Genomic DNA, 24,277 nt, shown 5'->3' on the forward strand with positions numbered 1-24,277 from the left:
CCAATTTGAGATTGAATTTAAGAGTTTAAGAGTTTTCAACACTTTGCTGACTGATAGATGTCAGACATTTTAATTTACATGAACAGGTGATATTTTACATTTCAGCATAAACTGGACTCAAAGACTCCTCTAACAAAAATATGCATAAATACAAGTAAAACACTTTTGTTACAAACTTCTACTTTTGTAGTAAAGTTAATAGCAAAGTAAAATCACACTAACGATGGGTGACCCTCAATTGATAACTACTTAGCCCAGAGCTAAATATCTAGTTTTAAGATGAATAGTAAGTTTGCTAACTAAATACTTAATTTGAAGCTAAACATTTAGCTTATTTGGAGTTGCTTTAGAAACATAACAAATGAAAAATTAACAGTGGCATTTGACAAAATGTAATGTGTCATTTGTTTGTGTGTTCTATGACAGTATTTTTGTTGGGAGGGAGGGGTTACGATGTAAAGCATTTGAAATGCCTCGTTCCTTAAATGTGCTATAGAAATTTGATCTGATTTGATTTGATTTGATTTGATTTGATTTGATTTGATTTGATGGTTTGATCTGTGCACGGTTTGTGGTTGAGTCAAGTCAACACAGTGAGGACAACATCTAAACATGGTGGTAAATTAGAAAGCTCTGATCCTTTTCCATAAGAGGAGGCAAAAGAATCTGCTTTGCATTTACAAAGGATCACCACAAGGGGGCATTATAGGGTAAATGAAAGGTTGGGCTGAGAATCCTAAAATTTATCAAATTACTGCACTTTCACTTGAGTAGCTTGCGTTAGTTTTGTAATCTTTCCACCTATCTTGTAGCATCTGCTGTAACTTTTCATCTTCGGTATCCTGGTCATATTTCTTTTTTACAGATTTGTTATTGTTCTCTCCGTTATCAAGTTTTGATTTTGCTTGAATTAAAAAATCACCGTGCCGCGGTGTTTCCTGGTTTTTATTCCAAAGTCTGTAAATGAGAAACGATTTCCTTCTTTGTCTTGGTGCTATAATTTAATACCAGTGAAATCCAGAAACTTTACTCAAGAGTAGAGAAACTTCATAAAATTACTCAAGTAAAAGTAAAAAAGTACAGTGTAGTAAAAATACTCCTAAAAGTACATTTTGTCAAAAAGGTTACTCAAGTAAATGTTATTTAGTAAATATAACTACTCAACAATGTTTACATTTTCTTCTCAGTGACACAGAGAACAGGTGTGTGTCTGTTGCTTCTTCGCTGTGTCTATATTGCATTTGTGTGTGTGTACGTGCGTGTGTGTGTGTGCGTGTGTGTGTGTGTGTGTGTGTGTTTGTGTCTGGTGTATTACTGCCACCAGCACCTCAACACAATCCAGCCTGGTTGGGACAGTATTTGCTTTATAACTAATACTGATTTGGTATCGATACTGTTGCTATTTTGAATCAATAAACCCACCTCTAATGCCTTCAGTAAACAACGGCTGATGGGAAAGCACGAATAACATTAATTAAATTATTAATTATTAACCCTGCTGAAAATAGGAACAAGTTTCATTTATTAGCAGAGTTTAATAACGTTCCATAAATGCAAAAGCAGGGTAAACTCTCAAGGTTTTTTTTTCTTCTTTAATTCATTTCACCAGTTTCATTTTACAGCACGGCTCCACTGAGAACTCCCAGCTGTAATCATCACAGGTGTGTGTGAATAAAAAGCTCCAGCACTCAAATGATTATTATTTTACCAATGATTAATCACGGATTACGTCCGACGGTAATCGGATAGAGAGGAGGGATTGTGTTCCCAGGAGGAAGTGTCCCTGTTTACCTGCTGTGGCAAAACTCTGAGCAAATCTGTCACTCACCTCACAAGGTTTTTATTTTACTCTTAATAAAATGTTTTACTAATTTGAAAAACGTTTGCAGTCATGTTTTGTTTCATGTGACTGAGAATACAGTAAAATTCAGTACAACATGAATTATTTTTAATCTTCAGATTTATTTGTGTCTCGTTGTTTTTGGATTTAGGAAACAATGAGACACACATAAATATTACTTTGTAATATTTACAGAGTAAACCAGAAATACATTTTTAAGCTCAAATCATTTGCATGAATATACTTAGCTTTCAAACTACATATTTAATTTTACTAACTAAAATATAAATTTTTTTTTATCAAAATAGCTTGTTTGGAACTAAACAGTTTGTAAACATAATATTTACCTAAATATGAAGCTAATTATGCTACTTACATAATTATTTTGAAACAGAAACATTTGTAAATAAATGAATGACATGGTGAAAATATGACATTGGAAAAAGAACTCTTAATATTTTCTTCTGTAATTAAACAACATAATTTGGCTTACTAACTCTAATTATTGCTGCTAATTTTTCACGGTGTAATTTTCCAAACGGCGGGCGATAAAATCTGTACAAAACAAATGGAAATGCATGCATTTACTTTATATATATATATAAAAAGAAACCAACGTGACTTATAATAAAACCACACTCATGTTTACTGTATTTGTTCTAACAAACGATGAAATCAAGTTGGTGGTTAACAGTCCAGCAGCTTCTGCCTCTATACATTAAATAAAATATAGTAAATAACCCTAAACAAACTACAGAGCAATAACTCCCAATGGGCAGCTAATAGCAGTTAGCAGCGGCTAATAAGTGTAAAATTAAACATAGCTAAAATGCACATTAATAATGATAACAGTTAAAAACGTATAAAAAAACATAGCAAAATACTCACAAAACCCTGTGTTAGATCAAATCTGTCTAAAATATATTATAAAATGCAATAATTATAAAGAAAACAGAGTTAGTCCTAACACGTATCACAGTTACCAACGGCAACAGGAAAAGGGGGCGGAGCTATCAGTTGCCGGTTGCTATGGTAACCACTAACCGTCAAGACCAGCCAAACGGAACTTAATACTCCAATGAGAAATGTCTGGAGAAACAACTTATTGACTAAACAAAAACAACTTCAGAGAACAAATAAACAAATTTTGACAAACGTCACTTCCACTGTACTGTTAAAATAAAATCCTGTTACACTCACTTGGTATCCTACCTTTTGATTTGCCAGAAATCCTCACTAAGACTAATTTTTTCCTTTAATTATGTGGTGAAAACTTCACCGGCGAGCAGTCAGACACACTGACTGCAGCTGCGGATGTTTTATTCAGTCGTTTTTTTCAGCCACATTTAGATCCAGTTTGGTCTTATAACGTTTAGCAAAACTCAGCTGAAGAAAAAAGGAAGTTTTAATGGCTGTTTCAGCCGCTGCAGAACGGCACACACACGGGAAACCTTCCACAGGTTGAAAGGTCAACACAGGGAGATATAAGCTTAGAGTCCATTAGTGGATTATAACCATAAACACTCTGCGGCTCCTGCATCTCCCTTGGATTAAAGAGAGAGAGAGAAACACGGAGAGGCAGACCGGCTGCATGAGAGGGACTGGAATCTGAAGCAAACTCGACGGCAGAGACGTGGAACGCTGAAGGAGCTGTGATCGACCCAAACTCTGAGATCTGAGGTGATCTTCCTCACCTGGAAGCTGAGGACGGTAGGTTGGCTCAGAGATTTAATCTGGAATATCACTGGACTGACAGATTGGTAGCAATGCTGCCTTGCAGAAGGTTCTGGGTTCAAATCCCAGCCTCTGGTCTTTCTGCATGGAGTTTGCATGTTCTCCCTGTTTGCATGTTCTCCCTGTTTGCATGTTCTCCCTGTGCATGCATGCTTTCTCTCTGGGTGCTCTGGGTCCCTCACACAATCCACAAACATGACTGTTAGGTAAAACTGCAGAAACACAAAATCTTACCAAGTATATTTGGTTATAATTATAAGTTATTTTATTACACTAGCAGATTATTTCACTTAGAATTAGAACTTTTCCTTCAGTATTAAGGAATTATTGACTAAAAAGAAGATCCTGTTTCTTGCTGAAATGTTACTTGTCTTATTTAAAGTGTACTGACTAAAAATTAGGACAAAGATACATTGTAAGATTGAGTGTGTTTGCAGTGTAATTAGTTTTAGGTGTGAGTGTGTCCACGTGTGTGATGAACTGGACCAGTCAACGGTGTTGAATTCTTGCTAAAGACTCTGCAGGGATAAATGCAAATAGATAATGAATGGATGGAGTTTTATGTTTGCATTCATCTATTAAATCTGCGCAAACTGACCAAAAAAGGTGAAAAATCACGTACATAAATAAATATTTAAGTGGGTTTCTCTTATTTTCTCATATTTCTTGCTTTTCTAGTTCCTGGTTTGATCCAAAAAGCAGGTAAAATCTACAGTTTGTTGCTTTTCGTGTTGGCGTCCTCATTTAGTGTTGTGTAAGTTTAATTTAGTTATGGCTGGTGTGTGTGTGTGTGTGTGTGTGTGTGTGTGTGTGTGTGCAGGAAGCATGGACGTGGACATGGAGGGGATTATCCAGTGCATCAAGCAGGGGGATGAGAACGGAGTTCAGATGCAGCTGCAGCAGTTCAACAAAGAGGTAACGCCGTCACAGAGGGCCGCCGATTCCTCATGCATGAGTGATTTCTGGTAAAAAAGCTTTTATTTTTATTGTCTGACTGTGTTGATCTGCAGTACGCCCAGTGCTTCTTCTTTGATGCAGACAAGAGGGACAGAAGGAGGGTGAGTTCCTGCTGCGTCTGGAGAAAGTTTCGGCTCACATCCTCCAGTTAATCACTCTCCACCTCCACCTCCACGCCGTCCTCGCTCCCCCGCCTCCACCCAACAGTCGGGCTGTGATTAGCAATTCTGCTGCATCAGTCGTTCCTGATCCTCTGCCTGCTCAGGCAGATTGAGTTCAGACGCAGCGACTGCAAACCGGTTAGATTAAAAAGGAGTTTTCAGGATTTCAGTGCAGGTTCAGGTCCTGAAAAAAACATTTTTTATTTTGTTTTTGTTTTCAGCAGAGGTGTCAAAAGTCTGCACACATTATTGTGGAAATTCACACAAAATCAACAGATCCCCCACAATTTTAAGCGTCTTTATTATACTTTTCAACTACAGAGGTCGCCATTTATCACCTGTGCAATATTTTGCTACTTTTCTAGCATCCTGCACCAGGAAGCTGTGCTGCATGGCTGACTCTCCCTTACCTACAAACCAGAAATAGAGCTGCAGTTTTAGCTGTAACTTTTGTTCTGTCCTTCTCTATAACTGAGCTCCAGCTAACATGTCACTGCTAATAAAAGCTTGTTTTTTTATTTTGTTGTTGCTTTTAAATTGTAAATGTTTATTCCCTGGTTTCCGACAACCACTTAGTTTTCATGTTAAAGTGTAAGTTAGCTTTTATAAGATATCTTTGCTGTTCTTTGTTGATATGTTTTTCTCCCCCTTTTCTCTGTTGCTGCCTGTAAAAATTGATTGTTTGATTCTCCAGCAAAAAAAACTAGAAGAGGTAAAGTTCTGCCAACGCTTAATTCCTGCAGTTCACCGTTTTGTGGAGACTAAAAGTTGGAAAAACATGTTTTATTTGTTCTTTCCACTGTTTTATCAGTTCAGGCAGAATAAAGTGAGGGACTTTGCTGATTCTGACTCCGACATTGACGACTTTGAGCAGGAAGATCGAGGCCTCGTCCTCAGACAGGTAACGTCTGATGACTCTGCATGAGCAGAACCAAAACACATTTATATGTTGCTATAATTAAAACAAAAAATGTTTTCATTATTGTCTACAGTCTGTTGTTAAGAAATCCAAAATGTCAAGTGCAAAATAATAATTTTTAAAAATTGTTAAAGATATAAAAAAATAGATATTTATTTTTTTAAATATAGATTTTATTTTTTTTTATTTAAAAACATTTTTAAATGATTTTGTATCACCCAGCTGTCTGGAGCCTTTACTAACTAACAGGTTATTTTTCTTTCAGGTCAGCCAAATAAAACTCGTTTACAGCAACAAATGTCACAACTTTTTGAAAAAAAAAAAATAAGACAGATTCTTTTTGTATAAATATCAACTTTATAGTTTTTTTATATATATATTTTTTAAATTTAAAAAAAATATACACATAAAAAAGGGGAGACAAGCACACAGATTCCAACCTAACTGTTAAAAAATTACCGGTACTTTTTGTATCTTTCTTTGCTCTGAGTGCAGAATTTTTATTTATTTTCTTTTAATTGTTAAAAACCTGCTTTTGTAATTTATTTTTTTAATTTTTAGAGTTATTAAGAGCCACTTTGTGGCTGCAGAATAGATGAATAAAGAGGTAGTTTGAGGTACAGAAGTTACGCCTCTGGTTCCAGAGAGTCAAACTCAATTTCATTTTGAGCCAAATCAAAAGTCAGAATGTTCTTAAAGGGCCAGAATCTACTGACAAAACCCATTAAACTGTTAAGATATCTATAAACAGCTGTTTGTTTCAGTGTTCAATAAATGTTTCTTGAAATGAAATGATATTGAACGGCTGTCCAGGATTTTATTTTCTGGTTGTTTTTTTTGCGGTGCTAATTTAGAAATATTTGTAAGGAAGTTTTATGACATTTGTGCCAATGTCTGATGCTAAATGTGACTTTTTATTAATCGCCGTAACTATCACGCACATCAAGTAAGGCTGAGGCAGCAGCCACTTAAACCCAAAGTTTTTGGCCAATTTGGAGAAAATTTTGCAATAAAATCAGGAAAAAATCTTTTATAATGTGTGAATTTTGCATGAATTTTGTAGATTTGGGGGGAAAAAAAAAAACAAAAAAAAAACTGGAGACCTATTGATGTAATTTGGAAGACACAGCTACGGCGGCCATGTTTGGCCCCCCGGACCTTGAGTTTGACACTTGTGCTGTAGTGGTTTGTGTAGCAGGATGTCAAGTCTGTCCAACATTTTAAAGTTTCCATCTCTGTTAACAAAAGTTTCAGATTCATGGCCACTTGTTGATGTTTTTCTGTCTCCCTCTTCAGAATTTAGCCGTCGTCATTGTGAGGCTCATGAGGACAGGAGTGAAGCGCAGTCTGCTGAGAGTCTCTCTGCACTCACTAAGGATCCTGAGCAGGGACAAAAAGATCCTGGGCCATCTGGTGACTGACAGCACTCTGCTGACTTTGGCCAAGTTGGCCGGCCTGACCACAATCGACGCCAGCGAGGAATGCAATGACCCCGACTCTGATTTCTACGACAACATCATCGCCTCCCTCGCCGAGGCCAAACTGCTGCAAGGGTGCGCTGAAGAGGACGGCGGCGAGGGCGAGGCCCTGGACCCTTCTGAGGAGTTTCCTGCGGTGGACGACGACTCCAGCGGCGGCGACCTGGACAGCAACAGCTGGTTCGGCAGCCACAGGACCAGCATCAATGAAATGCACAAAGGGAGCATCCATCAGAAGGCGCTGGAGAGGGGAAGGAGAGACCGCAGAGAGAGCAAGATGGAGGGGGAAGGAGAGGTGGAGGAGGAGGAGCACGGGGAGGAGGTGCTGAGGAAAGAGGCCATGAAGGTTCTGTGCAATGTGGTGTACAACAGCACCTGGGCTCAGGAGAGGTTCAGCGCGCTCAGGTGGGTCCAATGCTAAAAAGGCTGAGAACGAAAGCGAAAATTATTTACATACAACCGCCATCCCAAAAACAACATGAAAAGTTTCACAGCAATTCCTTAATTCATCATGCACACGGCACGAATGTCTGCTAAAGCGCTAATCGTAGAACTAATGTTTCATTTAGTGCATTAGCATTTTTGCTAACATTTAGCGCACTTGCCTTCCCCTAAATTTATATTTTCAAAGTCTAAACTTTCAGTTGGAGAAAGGTTTTAGGTTTTGGTTATTAGCTGTAAAGAATTCTTTAAGTATGCTTTTATTTTGAAGAGGGTGATGGCAGTTCATCTTCCTCTTACGTGTTTTATTAAACTTTACTGAGCAAGTGGCAAATGTACAAGAGGTATACAGAAAAACAAAACACTTATACCCAAAACAAACAACAACCAGGGGTATTAATTTAACAACGACATTTACCCAGAAAGCATCAACAGTTTTAAATCTACCAGAGATGTAAATCAACTTTTTCCCGCTTATGGTTTCAGGCTTCTGGGGGGCCTCATTGAGTGTCTTTCCTCCAGCGTTAGCTGGTCGTCTCCCTCCAGTGTTCAGTTTTACGAGCTCCGCCTCATGTTCCTCATCACCGCCCTGAGACCCGAACTCAGCACTCAGCTCAAACAGGTACATCTGTTTATGTAAAAGCCCCGAAGAAGAGGAATATTTCAAACATGATCCTTCTGTTTGTTAGCTTACAAACATAACCATACCAAACTTGAAACAATAGCATTGCAGCTAACAACGGAGTATGTAGCGCTAGACTCCCCCTGCTGGTTGCATCTCGCCACTACATCAGCGAAATCAGGTTGGACATTAATGTGAATTTATCCCAAAATCCTGGCTGCAAAAATGTAAATAAGACTAAATTCCTTAATAAGTACAATATGAAAATAAGACAAAAAAAGAGTAAATGTACCTCTGAATGGTAAATTAACACATTTACTCTGTGAGACGTTTAGGTTTAACTAACCGTCAGGGTTCCTCACTCTCTGCCTGTTTTCCTCCTCCAGGAGGGAGGCGTTCTCATCCTCACAGCAGCCCTGGAGAGCTGCCTGGAGGTCCAGTGGAAGGAGCAGTATGAGTGTGTGCTGGAGCCTGCAGCACCACCCATCTCTCTGGAAGCCTCGCAGCGCATCGTGGAGATCCTCAAAATCCTCTTCAACATCACCTACAGCACCCACAAGCAGGAGCCAAGCGAGGTCAGACCCTGTCAGGGTTAAAAGGAAGGGGGAATGTGTATTTAAGGCTTTTGAGGGAATATTTTAAATCTACAGGCTCTGCAGATATATTATGATTACATATATATATATATATATATATAGATGGTCAGATTTTTGTTCTGTTTTGACAGTTTGCTTTTAATCATTTTTTTAAATCAACATATTGCGACTTTTTACCTTTCAGTTGCATCTTACATGTAAAAGTTTGTCTAGAGCGGCGGTTTTCAAAGTGTGAGGCGCGCCTCCCCGGGGGGGCGCCAGAGCACTTTAGGGGAGGCGCGGTGCGAGGGAAAAAAATAAACCGGAAAAGCTATCTGCTTGCTGTCTACTGATGTGAGAAAGCGTCTTTTACTGGATTTAGGAAAAAGTTGGTACTGTAGGTGCATGTGGAGTGGGGATCAGTGGAAATGTTTCCTCCTTAGAGGATGTTTTGGCCAGTGATGTCAGTAACGTTACTGACGTCGGACCACCAGTAGTCAGACTACAGTTACTTATCAAAATCATTTTTTTATTGCGTTACTATCTTCTTTTGTTATTTAATCGTATTTCTCGCGCCTTGTCGAAAGACCGACTCTATGCGACAGAAATGTAAACAATGGAGGAGATCATTTTGTTGGAGGAAAAACTGAACTATTTTGAGTTTCTGTCGACAAGTCCGATTATTATAAGCGGCGTTGGGCTTCATTTTTTAAAGTCGCAATTTAATGAGCGGCGGTTGCGCCTTTTGGGCTCGTTTTTGAACGTGAAGTTAATCATTTGGGCTTGGAAATAAGCAGAGACTCACAATAGAGACCAATATGAACAAGCGCAATAAGCGTGAAAACAGCCACGAATAAGCGTGTCCGTGGTTGGCAATAGTTATAATGGCAAGTTAGCACCGTTATAATTATTAATATTACGGTAAGTGTCAGCCAGCCAGACTGTGGAGCTGCAGGAGGAGCTCTGTCGCTGCGACATCAAACTCAGGGGCGTAACAGCAGAATCTGGAGGCTTGGGGGAGGGGAGCTTTAAAATTCTTCTTAGAGTTTTCCAGACAACAGTGGACCACACAAATTACTCATGTTTTTTATTTTTTGTACAATCTGCTCTTCAGTTCAACCTTATCAGTGGAGACACATTGTTGATGTTACCATTATAAAATAACTTACAATTAAGTATTAGCAAAGCTCAATGTGATTTTCACAGGAGGCAGAGCGTTGTTGTTAGCAGCTGCTGAAAGTAACTAAAAAGTTACTTAATCCTGCAGTTAGTTACTTTCCTGCAGTTAGTTACTACTTGACTTGGAAAGTAACTTAGTTACTTTCCAAGTCAAGTAGTCAGTAATATAACTAAGTTACTTTTTCAAGAAGTAATCAGTAGTCCAATTAAAGTTACTTTTTCAAAGTAACTATGACATCACTGGTTTTGGCCAGAGCGGGGCTGAAGGTGGAGTTTTTACAACTCCGCCCCCCTCCACGGGGGAGGCGCAGCAGGCCTTAAGCTCCTTGAAGGGGGGCTCACCCTTTCATACTTTGAAAACCCCTGGTCTAGAGAGAGGCTGACAAATGATTTGTTCGGTTGTCCGTGCAGGACGATGCAGCTCTTTACCGACACCTAGTGGCCATTCTGCGTCTCTGCTTGATGAGGAAGTGTTTGCTGCCTGAGGACACCGACGAGCTGCAGGGGTGAGGAGAAATGTTCTTCCCAGCTGCTCCCAAAATAAATAAATGAACCAATAAAGACAACAGGACGGACGTTTTTATGTGCAGCACAGATATGAACAAGTTTGAAGAGAGAAATTTTATATCTCAAATAATCTGACAAATGTTTTCTAAACAATTACTAATTACAATTAGTAATTGTTTAGCACATTTATTATTAAAAAAAGAATATATTTGTGTTCATTCCTCCTTTTTAACTAAATACATAGAGTTAAAAGTATACAGCATGTTCCAAATTTATTCCACATTACATAATATGCAAAGTTTTGCATAATTTCTGATTATATCTATGACGGAAAATGTCTCCTTGCATTTAAAGAACCATATTTTTATTTTTATTTTTAATGGTTTTAAAACAAAGAAAGATACAAAAATCTTTGCAATGACGTGGTAAGAAACATTGTGTTGATATTTGTGGAAAATGCTATAAGAAAATCATATTTCCTCTAAAGTTTATATATTTCTAACTAATATTTGTGCGCTTGAAATTGAAGTTAAAGTTCTTGTTTGGACACAATATTTTCATAGTTTCCATGAAAAGACAAAAATATGACCTACAAATTTTGCTAGTTGTTTTAGTGTCATTGTTTTGTAGATATTTAGTGCCATAATGTTTTTTTATTCTGTCAGAAAAAATCTGAAATACTGTTAAAACATGCATTTACTAATATATATATATTTTTTAAACACATTAGTTGGTTCTTTATGATTTTTAACCAAAGTTATTAAGATCGGCTAATAAGAGACAAGGAAAGCCTCATCATAATTTTGCTTCACTTTGCATTGTTTTTTTTTTTTTTCATTATAACTTGACAAAATTAGCCAAAGTTCAGATGTTGTGAAGGTTTTTAGAGGCCGACTTTGAATCTCATTTTTCTGTCGGTTAATTCAAAAACAGATCAACAAACTCCTGGGTTTAATAAGCCTTGTGCATCACTTTGTTGTTGCAGTCACACGGTGAACCTGCTGACGGCGCTTCCTCTGCAGTGTCTCAACGTGCTGCTCACGGTGCCTCTGCAGCCCGAATCCAAGCAGAGCCTGGGGGTCAACATGGACTGCGTCCACACGCTGCTGACCTTCATGGAGAGGCGGCTGGAGGCGGTGAGGGAGGAGGCGTTCATGTCTTAAAGTTTGTTTTCTTTCTTGTGAACATGCAATCGTTTGTTTCTGTTCTTCTCAGGGAGCTCGAGTCAAAGAGAAACTGACGCCGATCCTCAACCTGCTGACGGAGAGCTGCAGGGCGCACAGAGAAACACGCCTGTACATCAGGAAACATGTAACTTGACATGAAAAGGATCTCACATTAACATGCTAGTTGTATCTCTGGACGTACGCAAGCCTGACACAATAATTAATCCCCCCACACTGCAAAAACACAAAATATTACCAAGTAATTTTGGTTTAATTTCTAGTGTAAATATCTTAGAACACTTGGAATAAGAGAAACTAACTTAAAAGTTACTTTCCAGCAATATGTGCTTGTTTTGAGTGAATAATTCCTTAATATTGATGAAAAATTCTACTGGCAGAGAAATTTACTTAACATGGGAAAAATCTTTTGTTAGTTAAATAATCTGCTAATGGACCCAGAAGTTTTTATTAAGGAATTAAAAGATTAATACAGTATTTTATTTTGTTTTAAAACAGAACATTAATATTAAGGAATTATTTACTTAAAACAGGCCTCTAGATCTTACTAAAAATAAGTTAGTTTTGTCTTAACTCAAATGCACTAAGATATTTTCACTAGAAACTAAACTAAAAATACTTGGTAAGATTTTGTGTTTTTGGAGTGCAGAAATTGAGATAAGCAATAATAATATTGTCATTTTGAGACCATTTCCAGCTAATACAATAATAATAATATTGGCATATTAATGCAAGTACTCCCTCCAAAATATCAGAAAATCTTTAGTTTCTTAAGAACAGCTAAAACTGGAACTGGGAAATATTTTAAAAAGCGAACATAAATAAATAAAACAGCAATAATTATAATGGCTTCTGAAGAAAACATGTAAAATTGCCTGTTAGTACTTTTGTAAAGAAAAAAAACTTACTACTTTGTACTGTTTGTATTATAATAATCAGTATTATTTTAAAGTGTGTTTTTCTTTCACATTTGGACCACCTTTGATTGATTTATTGTAAAAATAAGAGTTTCTTGGTCCTGACTTCCTCTCCCTTGTCTTTGTCAATACTTTGTTTGCCATTTGTTTCCACTTTGAAGTTGAGATTCGTTGATTCTGCGTCTGTATTTGAACTTTTCTGTGTTTCCCTGCCGTTAGGTCCTTCCTCCTCTGAGGGATGTGTCACACAGACCGGAGGAAGGAGACACTGTAAAGAGTCGCCTGGTTCGTCTCATGACTCACCTGGACACCGACCTGAAACACTGCGCCGCCGACCTCCTGTTTGTCCTCTGCAAGGAGAACGGTAAACCTTCATTTGGATCCGAGAAGTCTTGTCCTAAAAGAAAATAAATAAATGCAGTTTTTAGGGAATCTGCTGCTCCTCTTTGGTTTCCAGTGCGGCGTTTTGTAAAGTACACCGGCTACGGTAATGCGGCGGGCCTGCTGGCCACCAGGGGGCTGCTGGGCGGCCAGAGAGCCGTCGCCGACGCCCAGTACTCCAGCGACTCGGACTCGGACACCGAGGAGTACCGGCAGATGAAGGACCGCATCAACCCGGTGACGGGGCGGGTGGAGGCGGAGCAGTCGAACCCGATGGAGGGCATGACGGAGGAGGAGAAGGAGGAGGAGGCCAAGAGGCTGATCATGCTCTTCAACAAGCTGTCCAAGTAGGAAAAACAACTTTAGCGTCACAGTGACAGAACTGGTATATTCTCAGTCACCTTTTTTGTTGTCAGGTTGCAAATTACCGACTTTATTTCTTTACTTTCCTTAAATGGTAAATTATATCACCCAGGAAAGAATATTTATTCTCTTGCTTGTCATTCTAAAATCTAAAACTAGAAGTAAAATCTTGCTTCTTTTATTCACTATAAAATAAATACATTTATATTGAATTTTTTGGTCAATGACGCTTTATAAGACAAATTCAATTTATCACAAGCTCTCTTGGTTGTAACGTTTTTTTTAACTCCTGAAAAAAAAACAAAGCATGACCGCCATTTCCTCTAGATAATTTATCCGCGTGTTGATCTGTTGTTTGCAGAGAAAACATCATCCAGCCGATGGGAGTGGATGAAGAGGGGAAGCTGGTCCCGATGACGGGTCTGGAGGAAGCAAAGTCCGAGTCGGAAGACGAGGCAGAATCAGACAAAGACGACTGAAACGCCACAACCTCATTAATCCACTTTATTGATTTGGTTTGTAAACATTTCATTGCATACAGCAATGGGATGTTCTGACTGGAACAACAAAGAGGACAAAAGATTAAATTGTTGGTCAGTGACAGACGGATAAAAAGGATTTAAAAAACCAAGATGTTCAGCAGCTTTCACATTGGTCTGACTTCAGATTTCACTTCTTATTTGTGTTGTAGTTCTTGAGAAGAAATCAGTTTCGTTATGATTGTGACATCAGTGTTTTGATTGCAGTTTGTTTTCTGTGTATTAAAAAGATGGCACTTTCTAAAGTTAGCCAGTGTTTCTTGATCAGCCAAGATTACAAACATGAGATGAAGTTAACAGGTTGCAGCAATTATTTCATACAACGGGATATGATGGAGCGCAGATGCGTATAAAACTGAAGCAGGTTTTGTAAACACATTGAGACAAATTCACATTTTTTTGCAGCATCACAATCCCACATTGAAATAAAAGACAATCTTGAAATGTACCACTATTGCCTGTTGATGCATATTCAGCACACAGCAAGGCTAATATTAGAAATGTGCCGCCCCCTAGTGGCCTAAATTAGTTAACTTGCACACTAAATTCAAATGGACTAATGAAGCATTTCCTAATCCGTTCTTCTAGGTAGAAAAGACAATCTGTGAATTTTTTATTAGTTATTCATGACATTATGTTTCCCTCATGCTAAATTATCATAAGGCAGTTCAAAATGGGAAAAACAGGAGAACACAGCATTTAATAAATGCAAATGTAAAACAAGAAAGGGCCACAAAAGAAAGGAAAACCGTTTTATAAAAAAAAAAAAACAGGAACAAATGGGTCCAGATGAAGACAAAACTCAGATGAAAACAGTTAGAAACAAAAAATACATATATAAATATATATTGTATTTTGTAGTAAATAAGAAATAAAATCATAATCAGAAGAATATAATGAGTGAATTAGAATCTGTGTGGATGTTTTCATTGCTAGAAATTATTTTTAAAATGCCACATGTTTGAAGGAACTCAAATAAATCTTATAAATTATGCATTTTGTGTATCAAAATACAAAGATAAAGGAGAAAACCAAAGATATTTATAGTCTTGTGCTTGACTTTGTGCTATCTCAGCTAACGCAGCGGGACAATGTGGTGATTATTTCTGCAGGATCTGTTTGGTGTCAAATAAAAACATAATAAACTGAAATGTTCTGACATTGAAAGAGGGGAAAAAAACTCAGTAAAGATCCATCATTTCCTCGAGTGACATCTGCAGTTCCACAGACTGCAGGGAGGAGGCGCCACACTCAACAGCCATGTTCTTCAGAAGCTCCATTGAAGTCGGAACCACCTGAGAGAGAAGAAAAGAGACGAGTCAAATTCACATAATCATGACAACTGAAAGTATTTACGTTCAGTTTTCTCTTTTTTCCACTCTGGAACTGCTAGTCATTTAAAACAAAAGCGTTCCTTCACCTCCACCATGATGAGTTTTTTCTCCCAAGGCCTGTTTTCCAGGTCAGGCCACTTTTCCCCGAGACAGAAGAACATGGAGGATGGTGGGGATTCCTTCTTCTCAAAAAAGTCAATTAATCCTACAGGAAATAACATAGAATAGAATAGAATAGAATAGAATAGAATATTCTAAGCATAAAACTTTACTGTCATTGCACTGTCACAAGTACAAGCAACGAAATGTAGTTTGCATCTATCCAGAAGTGCTATACGGGATATAAATATTTATTTACAGGTGTACAAGACTATATATAAATATAAATATGGGAGCTATATGCACAGATTATACAGAATATACAAGAATGTTAGGAAACGGATTATATATGTATTAGTAGGTTTATAATACAAGATAAATAATGGCAGATAAGATTTACAGATTGCATATGTGTGTGAGGAAAACAGTCTGTATAAGATGCTGCACATCTAGTCACACACAGGCAGATGTTTCTGAACGCACCTCGGATGAAGTCCTTCACCTGGTAAAGAGGCTCAGGATTCAGTTTAGAAATCTCACGCGGCTGTCTGCTGCTGTCAAACTTGGAGAAGCTCCAGTAGGCTTTGACCTCGCCGTGCCGCTGGCCGTAGATCACGCGCTGCGACATGCCCACCTCCAGGCTGCCCAGGTTGTCCAGGATCTTTTGGGTCAGAGAGGCTTGGGTGTGATCCAGGATGCCTACTGGGCACGGCAGAGAGATGATGGAGAGGCCCGTCTCAGGATCCAAAACTGCGTCGTTTAGATCAGGCCTGAAGCGAAGACGAGATGGAAGAAGAAGAGTGAGGTGAAGAGCTGTAAAGGCAACCTATTACGCTTCTGAGAACAGGTTAGCATAGATCTGTGGGCGATGCAAAATCATTCTTAGGTGATGAGATTTCAGTCTGCTCAGTTCTGCCTATTTTGAGTTGTTTTAGGGCGTCCTGTCACTTTAAATCCAAATAAGTTGCTCCTGGACCGAGGTCAACACTTACACTCCCACGTGAAAACAACTGCAATCAGGTGAAACATGATACGACCGTACATCTTTGAAAAGCTTTAGTAGAGCCTCCTGCACAATCAGCAAGTTGTTTCTGGATGCTAAGTCAACAACAAAACACTTGTCTTTTCCAGGAGCCATTTTAAAAAATACACTGATAAAACAAGCTGACCCAACGCAATGGAGCACCAATTCGGTTGCTAGGTGACGGGCAGTGTCGGACGACCTTTGATCTTCTGATATTAAAGTTTGAATTCTGAGAAAAATTAAAAATTCTCAGAAAAAGTCAGAATTCTGACTTTTATAAATGAAGGATTATTTCTGAGCGAATGCAAAGGAGCGTGAAGGTTTGAGTGAAATTTTCCTGAGCTTCTTCGCGTTGGAACATTGAATAACTCAAACGTTTTCTCCTGCTTGTTACCTGTAAACTAAACGGAGTCCAGCTTCATTGGGGACCTCCTGCTCAGAAACCTTCACCCCTCTGTAGAACACAGTCACCCTGAAATGAGTCTCTGGAAATGCACAAAGAGAATTACAGCAAAAAACAAAATTAATTAAAATTAACAACTAAATCAGTCAATTAGAATTCTGACTTTTTATGTCTAAATCCAAATAAATAACCAAACATTCTGAGGATTATCTCAGTTATGTTGTTGTTAGTATATAAAAATAATTACTGAACTGCTTCTTTCCTTTTATGTTTTATTTGTTTGTCTGTTTTGTGTTTTTCCACTAATGTATGTTGTATTCTGAAGTAAATATATTTCTAGATAAAAAATAATAAAAACTGCACTTTATTACATACACGTGGTTATTAATAGTCATTCATTAATCTGAAAAAAAAGCTTTTTCTGTCATTAGTTTGTTTTGTTTTTTCACAAATTTAATGTAAAATACCATGTATCTTGTACTCTGATGTAAAAATATATTTCTATATTAGAAAAATTATAATAATTGCATTTAATTACAAACACATGGTTATTAATATTTATTCTTTAATACTCAATATTTTCAGGTGTTTTGTTTTCTCTTTTTCCACTAATGTAACGTACCGTACCATGTGTCGTACACTCTGATGTAAAATTAAATAATATATATATGGAGAGAGAGAGAGAGAGAGAGAGAGAGAGAGAGAGAGGTTGCACTTTATTACAAATCTGTGTAGTTTGAATATTAAGAATTTTGCACAGAATCAAGTACTTTAAAACCTAATTGAAATTAAACCATTTCTAAGGATTTCTGGCACCTGTATGATCTCTGTTAACACAAACAGGAAACTGAATTTCTCCAGAAACCTCCCTGATGTATGTAAACTTCTGATCGTCTTTTTGCTTCACATCCTTTTTTTCAGGAACATTTCCTGTGAGAGTGAGTGACTCACTGAAATGATCTCCATCTCTGGTCTGGTTCACCGTTTCTAGGAACTGCGCTGCCTGCTGCCCGTCGCCGTAGCCCGCCCCCTCCGCCGCTCCCCCACCCGCTGGACGTGCCGGTTGCTCTGGCAACCCAGTTTCACGGGCTGCACCCTCAAACATCACTGGATCCTGCTGTTGCTCAGGCAACGGGTGCGCACCAATCACGAGCTGATCCTGCAGCTGCTGTTGCTCAGTAGGAGGCTGAAAGCCCGTGGTGTCCTCTGTGGAAAAGTTGGGAGAAAATGGAAAAGTGTCTTTTTTTTTTTTTTTTTTGTGGGGAAAGTACCGCTGGTTTGTTTTCTGCTGCAGAGATGAGGAGACTACCTGCTCCAGGGCCGATGTTCAGTCCTCTCAGACACTCCTGGAGGATGTCCTGGCTGCCTGGGCATTCTGCTGACGGAGATTAATGTGCTTTAATAAAATCAGACAGTGATCGGTGAATCAGAATAAAAGCTCCTTGTTTACCTGGGATCAGAATGTCCTCTGGATTATAAATAGGTGCATTAAAGAATGGCACAACCCCACTCTAAAAATCACAGAAATATCTCAAAAAATTCAGTCATTTTGCAGCAACTACTCATTAATTCATGCATCACGAAGAACTAGGATGTGAACAGAAATTTGAGACAGTAATCGAACATTTAAAATCCAAACATAAATGCTCTCTTAATTATTTAAGGATTTGTATACAATAATTTAAAATGTTTGTACAAAGAGAATTTTAGCAAACAATATTCAAAATAGATGTGCAGAAAGAGGACGCAAACACAACTTAAAAGAAACGGAAATTTTCAAATTCAGAAAGGCATTTCAGTTAAAGGAATAATTTTGACAGTGAGATAAAATATACATCTTTTTCTGCAATGAAATTAGAAAGTTATTATGATGAAGCAAAATGGAACTAAATAAGCTGATGTGTTGTTGTGTAAGTTTTGTATATTTGGAATATCTTCTGATCTCAAAAGCTAATTTTTTTTTAATTGAATGGAATTTACACTTTTTTTCATTCATGATTTCTTTTAGTTGTTAGAGGAACTGTTCATATTGATAATTGAGTGAATTAAACAAAATGAATGAAATTAAATGAACATCTTTTGATAGTTTTATGTCTGATTGTATTAAAACAGATCTACAGGCAAACCGTACTTTAATCTACTCATGATTGTTTTTCTTTTCTTTCCCTCTTCTTCTTTCCATGCTGTGGTCTGTTATGTTTTATTCTCATAAAATTCAAAGTCAATAAATAAAATTGTGGTGGAAAACACACACACACACACACACACACACACACATTGCATCATTGCGTACCCCCTGGGGATTATAGCCGTTCAGATCATTTCCGTCTTCTTGCTCCTGGGATCCAGAGGAAGATCGGGCTTTTGATGGTAAAGAAAAATAAACAGATTGTTACAGTTTTAAGTTTTGTAATCATCGGAAGGATTTCGATTTCGACCCCTCACCTCCTGACGCCGACTCCTCCGGCCAGCGGTAGACCTTATGTGGGTTGGCGGTGTCGTTCTTGTTGTCGGACACCATTTTGAAGCCCTTTGCTCTCAGGGCGCTCCGGAAGTTCCTCTTCCAGACTGAGGGGTCTCCCTGAGCCCGGCCGTTCCCACTCGCCTCCGCCCAGGCCTGCAGGGGGAGTAACACGTCTACAGCCCACTGATAGAGACATTTTTACATCTCGTCACATAATGTGCTCTCATTTATCTGCTCCATTGTCGGACGAGTTGGGTTTAAGATGGAAGGTAAGCAGGATCCTTCAATGATTTTCAGCCAAATTCATGGAGAGCCAGAGAAAAGACTCTTTATCTATAAAAATAACTCACTGAATAAATGAAGTTAATGTTACTCAGCAGGTTAGTGTAAACCAGTGTTTCTCAATTCCAGTCCTCAGTCCCCCTCTGCACTGCATGTTTTAGGTGTTTTCCTTCTGCCTCACACCTGGTTTAAATATGTAGGTCATTAACAGGCTTCTGCAGCACTTGATGGTCATGCAATCATTTGAATCAGATGCTCTGGAGTAGAGGTACATCTAAAACATGCAGAGCAGGGAGGCCTGAGGACTGGAATTGAGAAGCGCTGGTGTAAACCAACATGCTAATGATAGCATTTGAGCTAATTTTTTACTTAAAAGCTAAAGCTAACTTACTGAATGGACAGAGTGAATGATTGCTAACATCATGCTACCACTGCTATGTAGGCCTATAAGTCTAAATAACAATGGTAGCATTAAGCTAACCTTAGCCTTTTAGTTTAATTTGATTTATTTTGACTTGTGTTTTACAGTAAATTAGGCTTGGTAGTATATAAAACACAACTTAGTTATTATTTAATTAAAAAACTCTGAATAGATTAAGCTAATGTTACTCAGTATCATGATAATGATAGCATTTGAGCTAATTGTTGACTTAACTTACTGAATGGACTGAGTGAATGATGGTTAACATTAAATCAGTTCAACGCTGCCACTTTTATATAGGCCTGTAAGCCTGTGACAGCATTAAGCTAACTTTAGCATTTTAGCTCATTTTGACTTGTGTTTTACAATAAATTAGGCTCAGTACTATATAAAACATGCCTTAGTTATTACTTTACATTTAATTAAATAAGTCATTGAATAGATTAAGTTAACGTTACTCAATATGTTACATGAGACACGACAGCATTTAATCTATTTTTTTACTTAAGTAGCATAATAGCATTTTGGCTAACATTCTTTTAACTCATTTTGGCATCTCTACTTCATACTTGTATTTTAAAATTAAGTTTAAATACAACTGTCATGGCCTAATAATGCCACTTGCATTAACTAATTGATATTTTGCATAAAATGGATAACATTTAATGCAATAAACACATTTTTCTGACAGGAATGCATTATTTTATGTCTCCTTTTATGAATTTGTTGGAGTGTTTTACAGCTGCCAACAGAATTTTTGCTAAAGAAAATCATCCCCACAGCATGAGATGATATAAATAAAAGGTTTTCTAGATTAAATTACACACAATTCTCTATTTTCTAATTAGGTGACGTCTGAAGAAAACTGCTTGCACTGGTAAAGGTTGTACAGTCCATAGAAGGAAAAATGAACTTGTTTTTTAATTGCCTTAAAGATGAGAACATCCTCATTGGAGGAGTCCTGTCTCAGCGCGTGCTTCCATGGGATGCAGAACTCGGTTTGCTCAGGATTGGTCCAATGGACACCTGGATACCTCTCACTGTCGATGCTGGACTTGAGCCATGGGATCAGCAGTGGTTTTGAGTGAGCCATTTCTGTAAAACCAAAAGAAACAGATGCTGTCAACGCCAGGAAGCCTTCCAGAATCTGAAATCAAACTTTTAGAAAACAGATATCTTCTTCTAAATCTAAACTGTCACAGTCATCCAGATTTGTTCTTGTGTGAATCGCACACAGATTGGGAGCTTATAGGGAATTTATCCAATGTTAAAGTGATCCCTGTACTATTCTGGTCCAAACCACATCCTGAATAAGAGCGGATCTTAACCGTCAACCAGTGGTGGGCTCTGCTAACTAAAAAGCTAGTTGTCCTATTCCTAAAACACTAATTGTAAACATTGGTTCTGGTAATTATAAAGCGCTACACCAACACAGAGTTTAGTGGAAGCAAATGCTAAGTTAACTTCAATTTAAATTATATCTCTCTTTTAAAGACTACAACCACCAATTTCTTTTTGAAATGCTAATTTACATACATATATAAAGGCCTTCGATATTGTATTTAATATCTTAGCTACTGTATGTGTTTTACTTTGTCCCTGTATGTTTCTTGCCTGAAAGTTATTAAAGTTATTGGGGAAAAAGGAGCAAACACATGGAGAGGAAATAGAACTGCAGCGTAAACGGTCTTCATCCACTTCAAAATAAGAGCATGAATACGAATCTCTACTTGAGGAATTCTTAATAGTCAATTACCAAGTAAATTAGTGCTTCCGAATTTACCTGAGAAATTCATTTAGAGGAAGGTATGTGTGCTAAGTGTTTTCAAAGTTAGTAAAAGCGCTAAAGTGCTAAGTAAAAAATTAGCTACATTAGCTATTAGTGCATTTGTTTGTCATCTAATGGCAGGAAGAAATGCGTCACTGACAACTCGCATGGCTTGGTAGTTCAAAGTCTGAAAGTTGGTTAGCAGTTCCTGAGATTTATTTACCTCAACAACCATCTTCCTCCTCCTCTTCCTCTTCACTGTTCCTGTGGCAAAGTGGCAAATCTTTTTTTTTTTGTTGCCAATTTCTGAATTTTTCTTATCGATAAACATCTTTCTTACTTGAAAGCATGATCTCTTGTATTTCCAATTTTATAGAATATCAGAAGGAGATGGGTCTCTGTCTGATATTTAAATAGCAAATAATGTTTTATGCGAATATCTTTTTGCAGATTGTCTGTGTTTTTCTACAAATCATTTTTAAATGAGAATTTGTTGATATTTTCTCAATGTCAGAGTGAGATGCATTTTATATCAGGAAAAGAAACGAAAGATAAGAGAAAAATTGAGTACAAACATTTGATCTTGAGTGTTTTGTTTGATGCAAAAGTTTCTGTTTCATTTCTGTTGGCAAACTTCAATATCTCGATTGCGTTTTACAAGAACAACAGAAAACAGAAACTAACATTAAATTATAGCTAAACAAAGAGAAGAGCAGCGTAAATATTAACTGGACTGGGGTTTAATAAACATAGAGCTCTGGGAAGAATGAAGAGCCACTGCACTGATACTCATCACCAGATTAATTCACCAGATACTGATTACTGAGTTAAAACCTTAGTGTTGTTGTTTCTAAATTAATATAAACTTGTTTTCTTTGCATTATTTGAGGTCTGAAAGCTCCGCATCTTTTTGTTATTTTGACCATTTCTCATTTCCTGCAAATAAATACAACATTTTTGGGGGGAATTTCAGAGACATGTTGTCAGTAGTTCATAGAATAAAAGAATAAAGTTTGTTTTTACTCAAACATAAACCTGTAAACAATAAAATCAGAGAGCTGATTGATTATCTCTTAATATTTTCCAGAACTGCGTATTCTAACAATAAAAGGTAATAGATTTATTTTTATTCTTTCTGGATGGCAGCTCTATGATTCTGTGCTTTTAAATGTAGAAAATCAAAATATGTCAATCTGACCTAAAAGAAATAAAAACTAGAAATCTGAAGGCTGGAAAAAGTTTGTTTGTCTCGTTTACTTCAGGAGGCTTTGAAATCCTGATGCAAGATTTGTTTTCACCCTTTGTTAGCTTGTACAAGCATGCAAATATATAACTCTTAATATATGAAAAATTATTAATTTAACATATTAGAGATTATGCAAGCATTTATTTCATAAAACAGTTTAATCCTCCATTTGGTCTTGGTTAAATAAAATTTATAATAAGTTACAAATTAAGAAGAAGCTAGATTAAATTCTTCTTTAAATATAAAAGTCTTGAAAGTGAATCCATGTAATTACTTTTCCCCCCCACTTCCTCAAAAATATTCATAAAAAAACAAGGAGTTGACAAATTTGGTAAATATTACAACGAAGAAAGAGGAAACAGACTGAAGACAGAGTAAGCTCAATAGTTGTATCCCGTATCACGATAATAAATAAAACTGAAATACAATTCAAATACTTAAAATATGCATGTCTGATAATAATAAATAGTGATAAATACATAATAATATTAATCCATTCTGATGAGGTTTAGCAGCACTTTAACAAAATAACAGTGATAATCACACTTTTCATTAAGCCTCATTTCCATATTAAAATGTTCTTTATTGTAATGTAATATTATAATGTTAAATGCTGTTTTCAGTAGTTAGCAGAAAAACGTCAAAATTAACAGAAATAAATGCTTGAAAACATCTCTGTGTATGTATTTAATCTAAAATTTGCTTCACTTTGCAAATAGAGTTACTGACATACATCAGCTTTTCAATAATATTCAGGTTTTTTAATGTAATGTATGTTTACTGCCTCTACCTTTCGCCACAGTAATAGAATAATTGATCCTCTCGTACCTGTTTAGTGATGCAGGTTCGGTTCGTTCGGCTCAGGTCGGTCCGGTGGTCGTTTTCGGAGCCCGAAGAGAGATAAATCAGTTCAGAGGTGGAGACACGGCGGGGACGACCAGCTGTCCTCCAATCCAAGATGCGGCTTTCGTAAAAGCTGACACCGGCTGATTTCTGACTTTCGGAGTTTCTGACTTCTCGGGAAACTCCGACTGTTTGTTTCGTTTTCCTGATGTGACGTCAGCACGTCGGGCGGTCCCGCTTGCTAAGGCAAGACGTGCCCACAAACACTCACGAGACCTGTGCCTACTTCTGAGTACCAACGTTATAAACTTTGAAATACGGAGATTAAAAACTATTAAAGTAATTTATGTGTCAAATCATGTTATTTCTCAAGAAGATATAGAACTTCCCCGAAAGTATAAGCGGGTTTAGATCTTGAGTGAATTATTATAAATTAGTTTTACGTTCAAATGTAGCTGAAAATTACTTATCTAGTTAGCTTACTAAATAAGCTAACTAGATAAGTTAGATAAACATCATTTAACGATGTCTAACATCGTTAAATGAGCATTAAAGAAATGTCAAAATTTATTCTGCAAAATTTCAGTGGATTTGGG

General features: G+C 37.4%; 2 protein-coding genes across 6 annotated transcripts; one reads left to right on the forward strand and one right to left on the reverse strand.

Moving 5' to 3' along the window:
• Positions 1 to 2,971: 2,971 nt before the first annotated feature.
• Positions 2,972 to 14,338, forward strand: si:dkey-94f20.4 (synembryn-A). 4 transcript variants are annotated; one of them, XM_044103364.1, is made up of 15 exons: positions 2,972 to 3,550; positions 4,253 to 4,276; positions 4,395 to 4,489; positions 4,585 to 4,632; positions 5,387 to 5,404; positions 5,504 to 5,593; positions 6,908 to 7,494; positions 8,017 to 8,152; positions 8,539 to 8,727; positions 10,318 to 10,412; positions 11,399 to 11,549; positions 11,629 to 11,724; positions 12,734 to 12,878; positions 12,972 to 13,242; positions 13,620 to 14,338. In XM_044103364.1, exons 3-15 carry the CDS (start codon positions 4,400 to 4,402, stop codon positions 13,735 to 13,737), a joined length of 2,034 nt encoding a protein of 677 aa, XP_043959299.1. In that variant the 5' UTR covers positions 2,972 to 3,550; positions 4,253 to 4,276; positions 4,395 to 4,399; the 3' UTR covers positions 13,738 to 14,338. The 4 variants fall into 4 exon arrangements, with proteins under 4 accessions (XP_043959299.1, XP_043959298.1, XP_043959300.1 ...); XM_044103363.1 differs by lacking the exon at positions 4,253 to 4,276; XM_044103365.1 differs by lacking the exons at positions 4,253 to 4,276; positions 5,387 to 5,404.
• On the reverse strand, positions 13,749 to 23,954 carry irf3 (interferon regulatory factor 3). Of its 2 annotated transcripts, none has more exons than XM_044103366.1 (11): positions 23,667 to 23,954; positions 20,753 to 20,919; positions 19,103 to 19,274; positions 18,951 to 19,018; positions 18,108 to 18,168; positions 17,967 to 18,035; positions 17,609 to 17,863; positions 16,649 to 16,739; positions 15,714 to 16,000; positions 15,218 to 15,336; positions 13,749 to 15,092 (listed from the first exon to the last, which is right to left on the reverse strand). In XM_044103366.1, the coding sequence occupies exons 2-11, from the start codon at positions 20,915 to 20,917 to the stop codon at positions 14,979 to 14,981; spliced, it is 1,401 nt and encodes a 466-aa protein (XP_043959301.1). In that variant the 5' UTR covers positions 20,918 to 20,919; positions 23,667 to 23,954; the 3' UTR covers positions 13,749 to 14,978. The 2 variants fall into 2 exon arrangements, with proteins under 2 accessions (XP_043959301.1, XP_043959302.1); XM_044103367.1 differs by having other exon boundaries at positions 17,967 to 18,032; positions 23,667 to 23,952.
• Between the last annotated feature and the right edge of the window lie 323 nt (positions 23,955 to 24,277).

This window comes from Gambusia affinis, linkage group LG20 (genome assembly GCF_019740435.1).
Source record: "Gambusia affinis linkage group LG20, SWU_Gaff_1.0, whole genome shotgun sequence".
NCBI lineage: Eukaryota > Metazoa > Chordata > Actinopteri > Cyprinodontiformes > Poeciliidae > Gambusia > Gambusia affinis.